Below are 13,512 nucleotides of genomic sequence, written 5' to 3'. Positions count from 1 at the left end.
GTGGCCACCTGAGTTATTTTGCCCTGAACTGAATTAAAACTTTGTTTAAATCACCTTCTGCTTTTGGGTCCTCATCTCCTGTACGTGACTATATATATATATATATATATATATATATATATATATATATATATATATATATATATATATAATAATATATTATGTATTATAGGAGCCTATTTGATGACAGGTACGTTTTACTAGATCATTGTTTGTTTTTATGAGTCTCTCAAGAATGCATGCAGCTCTCACTTGTATCCAAAAACATGGGGAATGATACGACATTTATCGTCATTGATATCGTTATTGCAATAAATACTAGAAAATATCGGGATAATTTTTTTAGTCCATATCGCATATATATATATATATATATGTCACAGGGTGTTTTGGTGATGGTTCATGTTCATTGTTCTTGGTTCTGTTTTGTTTATCATGTTCATGGTTATGTTTGAGTTTGTCATGTTCACAGTCTTGTCATGCACTTCCTGGTCTTGTCATGTGACTCCCATGCCCTCATGTGATCTTGTGTCTTGTCCTGTCATTGGTTCATTGTCTCATCACTGTTCACAGGTGTCACTTGTCTTGTCATTAGTCTGTGTGTGTATTTAAGCCCTCATGTTTGCCATGTGTCTTTGTCAAGTATTGAATGTTGTAACCTGCTGTTGGTGAGTTTTGTTATAGTTAAATGCCAAGTCCTTGTTTTGATTTATGTTGAGATTTATGTTTAATTGTGAATAAAAACTGCACTTGGGTCCTTCAACTTGCCTTCAGTGGATAATTGTTACAATATATAATATACATAAAAAAAAATATATATATATTTATAATATATATATAAATATATATACATATATTATATATATATATATATATTATTATTTATTATATATATATATATTTATTTATTTTAGACGTGGAGGAAGCATGCTGCCCATCATAAATCAAAGCACGAGACAGACAGGGGTCGGGGGAGAACACCGGGAAAGGTGTCAATGGACGATATTCGTCTGTATTTGCAATATACAAGCTGCAGTTCAGCTGCGCGTGACAAACGCTGCCAGTGTGAAACATAGACCGTAAAAAAAATATGGACGACGCGACTTCATTGACTTCCGCTGACCAAAGTTGAAGCTTTCATAGGCCCGCTCACGGCGCTGACATCTTGGGACCGAGTCTGCGCAGTAGAGAGCAGGAAGTAGAGGCGCGATTATCAAAAGCCCACCCACAATCTCACAGATGCAGAACGATTAATTATGTTGGTGTGAAATAAACAGTTATGGAAGTGCAGAAATTAAAGCTAAAGCTCCAATCTCCTCCCAAAAATCCAGAAAAAAGTCTGTTAGTGCCTCAGTGACAACTTCACTCAGAGCAGCCGTCAATCTCAGCTGTCAATCATGACGTCACACCCCCCGTTTTTATAGCATCAAATAACTCACTAAAACTAAACTTATTTAAAAAACGAACACTTGAAATGAAATTATTGTAATAAAAACTGCCTAAAATGACAGAAACCATCTTTAGGAAACAATTATTTGAAGTGTAATTAAATTGTTTAGTGTGTCTCGCGCCCATTCAAATACATGGAGAGGTGGGGTTTAGGAGCTGTACTGGGACCAGCCACCAGGGGGCGATCGTGGCGCGGAAGCTTCAGTTTCTGACAGGAGCACTACAGGCTTGGTGTGAAAGCACAAAATGTGCGCGCGGCTCCCGCCTTCCATACGCTCCGCTCCTGTGCTGCTAACGCCCTGCTAACGCGTGCGGTGTGAAACCGGCGTTACTCAACCACACCGGCTCTAACAGAAGCTCAGCTATAGTATTAATGGCTAACACTTTATTTTACAGTGTCCTTGTTATATATTTGACATATTTTATATTTACCATAATAATAACAACAGTTTAGAATGCATAATTACATGGAACTAACCCTCAACCAAACCCTAATCCTACCCGAACCCTATAGTAAGAACATGTTGTTAATGAATAATAAATATATATAATTACACTGTAACAACGACACCTTAAAATAAAGAGTAAACTATTAATGTCATGAAGAGAAAGTCAGAGACATCTCAGTGTTTATGATTTATCATGCAGCTCAAAGCATTATGGGTAGAATCTCTCTACAGTCTATTCTGATTCATCAACACAGTTTCACTGATGATCCAGAATAAACCCAAAACCCAGGATAGAGTGTGTGTGTGAATGTGGTGTGAACTGTGTGTATGAGGCTCATTGTGTCAGAGACGCTGTAGAAGGACAGAGTTCCTGCACTGTGATCCACATACACTCCTATTCTACCACTGATGGGCTTTACAGGGAGTTTAGTCTGTATGTTATTGTGTATGAATGAGTAACTGGAGGAAGAGCAGATCAAACTCCAGGACTGATCATTAGATCCAAACACACACTCATAACCCCGTCCCTTCCTGCTGATGCTCTTATATGACACTGATATACACACACCATTACCACTCCACTCAATCTCCCAGTAACAGCGTCCACACACACTCTCTCCACACACACTCTCTCCACACACACTCTCTCCACACACACTCTCTCCACACACACTCTCTCCACACAACACCTGAGGCCACACATCAAATCTGTCTGGATGATCAGGATACGGCTGATCTGTGTCAGTGAATGTAATCTTTCTGTTCCTCTCAGACAGACGGAGGCGTTTATTCACTGTGTTCATATCCAGAGTCAGCGGACGGGAATCTGACGGAGATAAAACAGAATCAGGGATGATGAATCTGTCTGATCTTTTAATGGAGCTGAACTCTTCATGTTCAATATATCAGCAGTGTCTCAGTACAGTTTACCAGAGATCACATGATCAACTCTAAAACTCTTCTGTCATGTTTTCTTTCTCCTTCTCCAGGAAGAACATGAACACACTCAGTGAGTTTTTCTGCTTGTTTTCTCAGTGACTTACATTGTAGGAAGTCGTTCCTGGTCCTGAGAACAATGACTGTGGAAATCAACAGACATGAAGAGTGTGATTATCATGTCAAGAGAAAATGATCCCTGCATCCGTTCCTAAGACATTTCTAATATGATCTTCTACATGATATGAGATGATGGAGGATGATTTCTGAGAGCAGATGAATCTCCAGGACTTTACCTCTGTCAGAGATCTTCTTCTTCTTCTTCAGCTCCTCTTTGCAGAAATCCTCCAGTTTGTCTCTCAGCTGACGGACAGATTCTCTCACGCCATCAAAAGAGGAGAGAGAACTGAAGGGATTGTCATTGACGTCTGTAGATTCAGGAGGAGCTGAGAGAGACTGGAAACTCTACAGAAAACAGAAATCAAAGCTCATCACCTCCACACTTCAGCCAATAACCTGCACTACTGTCAGATTTGAGCGGCTCTTGTTGATCTTTAGTGACTCTCCTCAATCCAGCACTTTCACAGCATCAGCTTCATTCTGCTCATGTTTCACTTTTAATAAAGCACTTTAAGTTTTATTCAATAATAATCGGCTACTGTTGCATTATTGAAAGTGAAGGAGCAATACTGTTGTATTATTAAAGGAAATATTATAACATTTCTCATTTTATTCTAAGCTTTGTCCATTTATTGTTGGTTGAATGCGTCGCGTGTCTAGAGATTGTCATTATTTAAAAGCACAGAGTGAAAACAGAGCGAGGTTTTTTATTAGTGATCGGGCAGCGAGTGATGAGGAGAGAGAAACGACAAACTAGAATCTCAATAGAAAGGAAACCAGACAATCAATTTACTATAAATGAGTTCAGATCTGGATCCTGTTAGGATTCGGGGAAAATATCAAATTACGATTATTCTTGTTAAAATTTCAATTTAAAATGTGTAATTACATACACATATGTGTAAATTATATGTGTAAATATATATACATTTTGTGCTTATATATGACTAATAATAATCATTATTATTTTTTATTATTGCTAATAATATATAGAATAATATTTAACAAAATAAGAAATATTACTATTACAATAAAATTATAAAAATAGAGTATTTAAGAATAAATATAACAATATAATAATAATAATAATAATATATATAATTATATATATATATATATAAATAAATAATTTTTCAAAAAAAATGCAGTTAAACCAGTTAACATGCCTGTGGCTAAAAATAATATATTTTCATTACAAAATATATTATTATTATTATTATTATGAAAATCTGTGATATCAATTTCTTAATTTTTGTCAGGACTTATTCAAAATCAAGAACAAATAAATATATATAAGACAATAAACACACGACTGAGACAATATATGGTGTATTTGAGTTCTTCAAGTCTTCTCGGTATTGTCATAATAATAAAGTATATTGCAGTGCTAATCACTGTATAGAATAAATACCGTTTAGGCAACTGGTGAAATGAATCAAAATCAACTCACTGGCACAAACACTCTTAAACAAACAAACAAAAACACAGACCAACAAGAACATCAAAAGAGACGCAGATAAACACAGCGTGTCAGCTAACATTACCAGCTTTACATCAGGATGCACACGAAGCTCGCGCAGCCCGTCATCCGCAGCGGCCATAGCTTATTTCACATAGATCCCTCACAACCAGAGAAAAGTTCAAACAGCTGATGACATCAGCGGGGGGAGCGCAGACACATCGCTGGTAGTGATGTGTCGTTCATGAATGATTCGTTCATTTTGAACGAATCTTTAATATGACTCGGGACTACCGAGTTGTCTCAGAGAGTGATTCGTTCATTTTGTGTTGACCGCGCATGCGCATTACGCTAAATCTGTACTGGAAAGAACAGAAATGATTAGTTCATCTTTCGAGTCTCGAGTTCGGGTTCGAGTCTTTCGTTCTTCCTGTCAGTCCCATAGAGTCTATGCTGTCAGTAGCGGAAACAGAAAAGATTCGTTCTTACGAGTCTTTCGGGTTTGACGTTTGAGTCATTCGTTCTTTTGCCACGTGATTTGTCACCGTATTAAACACTAGTTCACAACCTTTTTACTAACAAGCACGTAGTTATTTTTTATTTTATTTTTATTTTTTTATATTCTCAGTTAATATCAGACATATACAAATATGGGAAATATATTGACTATTCAAGTCTAACATCACAAATTCAAGTCAATTAGACTATTACTCGTTTTGAATCAACTGTATTTTATTTTTCTCTATTGAGTTATATTATTATTATTTTTTCCTTGTGTTATTAATGATTAAAAATCAGTTTAAAAATGTTACCAAAACCTTTGTTACATAGCTTATAGGCCTATAGCACCTATACAAAAACATATTACACACACACATATATATGTGTGTGTGTGTGTGTGTGTGTGTGTGTGTGTGTGTGTGTGTGTGTGTGTGCGTGTGTGTGTGTGTGTGTGTGTGTGTGTGTGTGTGTGTGTGCTATATGATTCAAAATGAGTAATAGTCTAATTGACTTGAATTTGTGATGTTAGACTTGAATAGTCAATATATTTCCCATAGTTGTTTATGTCTGATATTAACTGAGAATTATATATAAAAAAAATAAAAATAAAATAAAAAAATAACTACGTGCTTGTTAGTAAAAAGGTTGTGAACTAGTGTTCAATACGGTGACAAGTCACGTGGCAAAAGAACGAATGACTCAAACGTCAAACCCGAAAGACTCGTAAGAACGAATCTTTTCTGTTTCCGCTACTGACAGCATAGACTCTATGAGACTGACAGGAAGAACGAAAGACTCAAACCCGAACTCGAGACTCGAAAGATGAACTAATCATTCTGTTCCCGGACCTGTGTCACATGGCCCGGCCCCAGATCAGAGTCAGACACAGACGAGTGGACAACTAACGTCTCGAGGAGTTCGAGGACACGAGAGGCGGAGAACAAACGTGATAAATATGAAGTTGCAAAAGAAAGAATGTCTCGGATCAGGAGGTGAGGTGAACTAACAGAGTTAGACTGCAATAGCCTGACCCAACAACTAATCAATTCATTAAACGTTTCAGTTTCTTATCATTTGGCTTTGGTTGCAGTACCCTTTAGTTTATTTTTATTTAGTTTTACAAATGTAATCAACATTTACATAAGTAGGCCTTCTAGATGGGTTGGGCTATTTAACATGTCATTTTAATTATATTTTTCTGAAATGAAAGATTAGTTCATTTTGCTGAACGAGACTCAAAGATCCGAGTCAGTAAAATTATCCGAACTTCCCACTACTAATCGCTGGGCCTCTGGGGCGTTTTATCACTACACATCAACATTTGATTGGCTGATGACCCACGTCAGTCAAAGTTATGATCCAATGAAAAATGGCAGCTTCAACTGAAGGCTCGCTATTCCACTAGTGCTGGTCCACAGAGCTGTGATGCGTTTAGATGAAAAATACAGCTCAGCCTCACAAAAAATAACCACATTCTTTCTGGAAATATAATTGTAACGTACTGAAATAGAGAGCAATTGAATTTAGACTCGTTCAGACACATTCATTTAATTATGAAAAATATATATATTTTTGATTTTGACAGGGCCAGCAGAGAAGACCCTGACAGCCCACCACTGATTATTATTGTAATCGATTAATCTAGCACTTAATCGATCGATTAATCGGATACAAAAAATGTTGTGTGTGTGTGTGTGTGTTTTTAAACAACCAAAACAAATAATGCATAACGAAAATGAAGAGGAAAAGCAATTTAATTTATTAATATGCACAACTGGTTTAATGCTGTAATCTAGCCCTGACATCAAAGTAAATATCTGTTTCTGTAGATTTCTACACCTGCAGCATTTACCATTAGGCTACTAACAAATAATATATCATTTCTGGGGTGAGCCTATTTGCTATGGTAACCTTGTGTGTGTGTGTGTGTGTGTGTGTGTGTGTGTGTGTGTGTGTGTGTGTGTGTGTGTGTGTGTGTGTGTGTGTGTGGGCATGTTTTTGTGAAATATCAGGACACAAATGTGTATAATGTCATGGGTATTACAAAAAGAGGTAATCCCCATGTCCTCACTTTTCAAAATGCTTATAAATCACAGAACAAGTTTTTTTTCACAGAAAGTGAACTGCACAGTCTCCTGTGAGGGTTAGGTTTAGGGGCAGGGGCAGTGTGTGTGTGTGTGGGGGCAGTGTAAGGGGATAGAAAATACGGTTTGTACGGAATAAAAACCATTACGCCTATGGAATGTCCTCACATTTCACAAAAACAAACATGTGTGTGTGTGTGTGTGTGTGTGTGTGTGTGTGCGTGAGGAAGAGTGACGTTCCAGTCAGACCAGTTGCTTCATTGCAGTTTGGTACGGCAGAAATACATACATTAATTTTCAATAGAGCGCTGCATCTGGCTTTCATCACTTGCATTGCGATGCATTTTAGGTGAAGCATCCGTTCGAAAAATCACATCACAACGTCACGTCCCGATGTATCCAGTGAACACATGCTGAAATTATTGTTGCGTGGCTACATAAAAGTTTAAGCATATGTGATGCATTGCCGCGATTGGTCTGACTGACGCGTGAGAGAGACGAGGGTGTGTGTGTGTGTGTGTGTGTGTGTGTGTGAAGGGGTTCTTTTTTTAGGCTATACTCTCTTGCAGTTGAATGTGAATACGTTTACTACTTAAAAACATCAAAGCTAAACATCATATCTAGTCAAAGCGCATCACGACATCGCTACAAATACAGTATGGGACTAAAATCAGCGAACATCAATGTATAGGCTTAGGCTACATTACCATTGAAGTCACACTGCTGTGGAACGCCAGGTCTACTTTGCAGTAGACACATTGCACCTTGTTCTCTTCTTTTTTAAGAATGTAATGATCCCAAACTTTAGACATTCTCTGCCGTTTATGGACATCTTTACTCTCCACCATCGCGCCAACTAAATTCAAAATGTATCTCGCGCTATGGTGTGCTTCCTGAACATTGAACAGGTCCGTGTGAATCAGATTCCTGCGCGTATAGAGCGCGTCATAGGAGTTTAACGAGGCTTCGAGGCAGAGTTTTTGCCTTGAGGAATTTTTGTAATCGAGTTAATCGAGTAACTCGATGAATGGTTTCAGCCCTAGTTTCCACTGCGGTCTAAAGAACCGTGAAGATTAGGCAAATTAGTCCAGAGACGTGGGACTGCGCAACTGAGACTCAAGCAGCGGGACACTTAGCGCTCTTTTTTTAATTAGTAATGATCATAAATTTATCATTTCAAAGCTTACAAACTCAAAATTCATCCTGTGAAATTGGATGTTGTGTTACCATGGAAACGGCACTTTAAATTCTTCTAGCGGCTCCTCCCCTAGTGGGCGGTGTCAGGTTTCATATTACACAATTTATTTCAACTGCTTTATAAATCAAAACCTTTTTCTAATCTTGACAAAACACATGTCATCGGAAAGGTCTGAGGCACAAAGGTTCATATTTGGTGACTGTTTTGTGATAGAAGTGATATTTGGGCAGAAATGTATTCATTTGTTACAGGAGAATGTGGACGACACCCGGTGGCTATTTCTGGTACAACGCCTAAACAAAATCTCATGGGAGCTTCAATTTTTGTGATACCAACTTCTAATTTGGAACAACTCATATGGCTTCGATTTTTAAAAATTTTGGAGTAAAAATTATTTGATAAAATATATATTTTATATAAAATAACATTAGTACAGTATATTTAATTTACTGTCAAATTAAACTTTTTCATACTTTAATTTGTTGAACTGAATTACAGCCATTGAAGTTTGGATAGTGCATTTTCACGTCTATTCTCAAGAAGGGTGTGACAGTGAAGCGGTTAAGAGATTTCCAGAGCTGAACTGCATCTGTAAGTGCGTCTCTTTCACAAGAAGACGATCAGATGAGCGTCTGACGGATGATTATATAATAACCCAACACACAGATCAACGGCTCATTCTTACGGTGGCCGAGACAGCTCAACGCGCTGCAAATGAAGAAAACACATGCAAATACAAAAACGCGCTGCAAAAAGTCCACAACACATGCAAATACTATAATAACTGACGTGCTGTAATAAGATTAGCTAACTCCTCATTAAAAAAACTTGTATAACACCTATCTGTTCTCATTTCTTTTAACTACGGGCCACAAGGGAAATAATAATACATAAATTTAGGTTAAATAGTGTTATCAGAACATGTTGAAGAAGAGCTCTCATCGCTGACTTTTAGTTTCACTTTCTGCAGTGAATAATTAATTGGGATTTGAGTCATAAAATCAAGTAAATTATAAAAAAATATATATTATTAATTATTAATAATTTATGAATAATATTTTTTAACACAAAATAATACCCCAAATCGTTTGTCCTGGCGCCGGGACTGGCATACCAAAACGAAAGTGTTATAAGGGAACATCAGCAATTGACGTCCATTAGTCTTCGGTGGGCTGCACCTGAAAGGTGTTTGTTTATTTTAACATTCTGATCGTATGTGCATTATGAGCAGGCCTATTTGCAGCTGCGTTTTTGTATTTGCATGTGTTGTGAACTTTTGCAGCGCATATGTTGTAAAACTGATGAAGATGTTTTCTTTATTTGCTGGTGTTTTTTCTATTTGCATGTGTTTTCTTCATTTGCAGCGCGTTGAGCTCTCTCAGCCACCGTACATTCTGCTCTCATGAAATGTTTCTCTGTGAGTCTCTTGTTCTTCTAGATCTCTGTTACCTGCAGGAAATGGACGTGATCCTGTGTGTGTGAAAGCTGCTCCAGCTCAGCGTCTCTCCTCCTCAGATCATTGATCTCCTGCTCCAGTCGCTCCAGTCGTCCTTCAGCTCGACTCACTGCAGTCTTTTCCTGATCTCTGATCCGCTGTGTGGCCTCAGAGCGGCTTCTCTCAATGGAGCGGATGAGCTCAGTGAAGATCCTCTCACTGTCCTCCACTGCTGTCTGTGCAGAGCGCTGTTAGGACACACATCACAATCACACAGTGGCTTCAGTGAGTCCTGACTGACACTTCTCAAACTTCTCTTCTTCTCCAGACTCACCTTATGAGCCTCCACAGCCTCTCTCAGCTGCTGAAGATCTTTCTCTCTCTGCTGGATTCTCTGCTGGAACGACCTCTGCGTCTCCTTCAGCCGCTTCTGCAGCACAAACCAATGACAGAGACGCCACTTTATACTGCGCACACTAGAGCATCATGGGAGCTTTTGTTTGCTAACACTTTCTATGAAGCTTGTGTTTATAATCCATTATAAGGATATTCTTAGTGCATTATAACACATGCATAATGCCTTATAAACAACCTTATAATGTGTTGTGTCATCTCATGAATAATCAGAACAACAGTAATAATACTTACCTATGTGTGGTTATAACTATTAAGATTATGATGATTTATAGCACACAATGAAGATGATTTTATCCACTTAAAGGGTTTGTTCACCCAAAAATGAAAATTCTGTCATTAATTACTCACCCTCATGTCGTTCGACACCCGTCAGACCTCCGTTCATCTTCGGAACACAAATGAAGATATTTTAGTGTAAAGCTGATGCTGAGAAAGGCTTCAGATAGGCCTCCATTGGCATTCAGTACATTGACACTTCCAAGACCCATAAAAGGCACTTAAAACGTCGTTACAAAGTCCATCTCACCACAGTGACTCTACAATAATTTTACGATGCGACGACAATAGTTTTTGTGTGCAAAAAAAATCAAAATAACACCTTTAACCAACTTGTTCTTGTCTTCCGTGTGTGTCTCCACGACGCATGCGCGAGAATATGATCCGGCGTTCGGACACATGACCCAGAAGCGATTTGTTTACGAGCAGAGGAAGACGCGCGTGTCTAAGCTGTTGAATTCTACATTGATCGTGCTTTAGGTCTCGGCGTAGTTCTCAAAATGGGGCTAAAGTGTGCATTTCATGGATTCCCGAACGCCGGCGCTACGTCATATTCTCGCGCATGCGTCGTGGAGACACACACGGAAGACAAGAACAAGTTGGTTAAAGGTGTTATTTTGATTTTTTTTTTGCGCACAAAAACTATATATATAACTATATATACTAATATCTTCATTTGTGTTCCGAATATGAATGGAGGTCTTACGGGTGTCGGAACGACATGAGGGTGAGTAATTAATGACAGAATTTTCATTTTTGGGTGAACTAACCCTTTAAGTTATTATAGATTATATATCTCATAGTTTCATATCTTTAACTTTCTCAAGTCTCATATCTTGACATTGTTTCCTTCAGATCTGCACAGTCTCAAACTACATCTTATGAGTCTTTTACTGCTTAAAGTGACACAAAGTCTTCTCTTAACATCTGTACGCTCAGCGGTGAAAGTCCACTTCCAGCTCCTGTTGACTTCTGCTGACGTCTGCAGTGTGAATGATGTTTCCTGATCATATGGTGCCAGTATAAATAGTGTCAGCATTATTTGATCAGTGTGTGATTTCATACCTGTTTCTCTGTCCTCTGGGCTGCGGCTGATACAGTGTCGTGGTTTTTATGTTCGTCCATCGTACACAGCACACATATAAACTTCTGGTCAGTGCGGCAGAAAACCTCCAGGAGTTTATCATGAGTTTGGCAGATCATCTCCTGCAGTCGTCCAGTGGCATCGGTCAGATTGTGTCTCTTTCCTTTAAACCAACTCTCATGTTGTTGAAGGTGATTCTGACAGTAAGAGTTCAGACACACCAGACAGGACTTGACGGCTTTGTGTTTTCTTCCAGTACAGACGTCACACTGCACATCTCCAGCTCCAGCGTAACAGTCAGCAGGAAGTTTAGTCTTCTTCAGTTTCTCCACCACTTCAGCCATCATGGTGTTTTTAGCTAAAGCAGGTCTTGGACTGAAGGTCTGTCTGCACTGAGGGCAGCTGTAGACTCTCATCTGATCCTCCTGATCCCAGCAGCCTGTAATACAGCTCTTACAGTAACTGTGTCCACACGAGATGGTCACTGGATCCTTCAGGAGATCCAGACACACTGAACACATGAACTCATCCTGAGAAAATCTGGCTTCTGCCATTTTACTGAATGAACACAGAGACACAAACACACACCAGCTCGACTACACTTCAGTCTCTCTTTCCCTGAAGTCATGTGATTTCTGCTTCCTGGTTCTGTGTTTGAGTGACGTGTGCAGAACCGGTTTATCTGCAAGTCTATAAAGCGTCATAAAGCCTCATTCATGCTGAGTTCAGATTCTACAATAGTAAATGCAAAAACCTTTATTAGTTAAATAAGGTGTGTTCAGTTACAGCTGGAACTAAACTCTGTTGAACAAACCTCCAGATCTACTTTATAGACACAGTTATTGAACTGAACTGAATGAACACTGAACTGACTTCAGCTGAACAATGACACTATTTTCTTTATAGAGCAGCTTTACCGCAGAATGGACTTGTTTGCATCATTGATCATTATTTTACTGTTTTATCTCTGTAAAGCTGTGTTGAAACAATCTGTATTGTATAAAGCGCTATAGAAATAAAGGTCAATTGACTTGATTGACCCTTGAGCTTCTGTTTTCCATATTTAAATTGTATATGTATGTTTTGTTGAAAGGTTAATTTGTAACATAAACATAATTTAGCGGTTGATTCACTGATCTCATCTAGTGTCTAATCTCTGATTGTAAAGGTGATGTTATTAACAACATTATTTCTTACAGAAACCCTGATAAACTACAGCATGAGCTCCAGACACTATCCACTGTAGACATTAAACTGTATATGTATTGTATTTGATGCAAAACATTTTGATAATTGCTACTTTCAAGATGGATTTGTAGACAACAACAAGCAATAACGCTTTAGAATAATGGTCCGTCATTAATAGGTAACTATGCAGGAAGTAATGCAGACTAATGAGTAGAACTACATCAACACTTCAGCTACTACTATTAACTAATATAGAAACAAGCTTAAAGTAATATAAATTTAGGACTAAGATAGTTCCTTATTAGGTAATCAATAATTACTGAATGGGATTGGCATCACTAAAAACTAATAGATAACTATAACAAATAATAAAGAATTACTAATGAATTACTAATCACAACATTGACGTGTTTGAGATGTGAGAAATTGTCTTTTTTTACTCTCAAAGTCATAAAGTGCATCACTAATTACAAGCATTACTTAGTCACTCTGCAGGAACTACTAGTGACCTGGACCATTATTGTAAAATGAAGAAGTCACATGACAATGAACTTGACATTGGCAGACGGCAGCCTATAACGCCACCTCTGGTGCGACCATGAGTATAAAAGCACACCTGTGAAATACATCATCCACTTCTTGTCTGAAGGAGACGTGTGTAGAAATAACGAAAGCATGGCAAAGGGACGCAGCGTCTCGTTCCCCATTCTCAGGGAACCATGGTTATATGCATAACCTGAGACGCTCCCTTTCGAAAGGGAACTCGTGCTGCTCAGAGAGCCTACAACTCACAATTGCTATCTAGCGGAGCGCTGGGGAGCGGACGCCTCAATAAGAAAACTCTCTAGTGAGAGGAGGCCTAGCAATGCTCACAGCAGTCAAGGAGGCTCACAAAAAGCCTGACAACTTATCAAAC

The 13,512-nt window shown here is 38.4% G+C and overlaps 1 protein-coding gene across 1 annotated transcript; it reads right to left on the bottom strand.

Moving 5' to 3' along the window:
- Window positions 1-974: 974 nt before the first annotated feature.
- On the bottom strand, window positions 975-12,038 carry LOC307128965 (tripartite motif-containing protein 16-like). Its single transcript, XM_079821057.1, has 6 exons — window positions 11,390-12,038; window positions 9,966-10,061; window positions 9,646-9,879; window positions 3,131-3,299; window positions 2,942-2,977; window positions 975-2,724 (listed from the first exon to the last, which is right to left on the bottom strand). Exons 1-6 carry the CDS (start codon window positions 11,960-11,962, stop codon window positions 2,144-2,146), a joined length of 1,689 nt encoding a protein of 562 aa, XP_079677183.1. The 5' UTR covers window positions 11,963-12,038; the 3' UTR covers window positions 975-2,143.
- Between the last annotated feature and the right edge of the window lie 1,474 nt (window positions 12,039-13,512).

This window comes from Gobio gobio (assembly GCF_949357685.1).
Source record: "Gobio gobio genome assembly, chromosome: 7".
In the NCBI taxonomy this organism is placed as follows: Eukaryota; Metazoa; Chordata; class Actinopteri; order Cypriniformes; family Gobionidae; genus Gobio; species Gobio gobio.
This window is presented reverse-complemented; position numbering and strand designations above follow the sequence as displayed.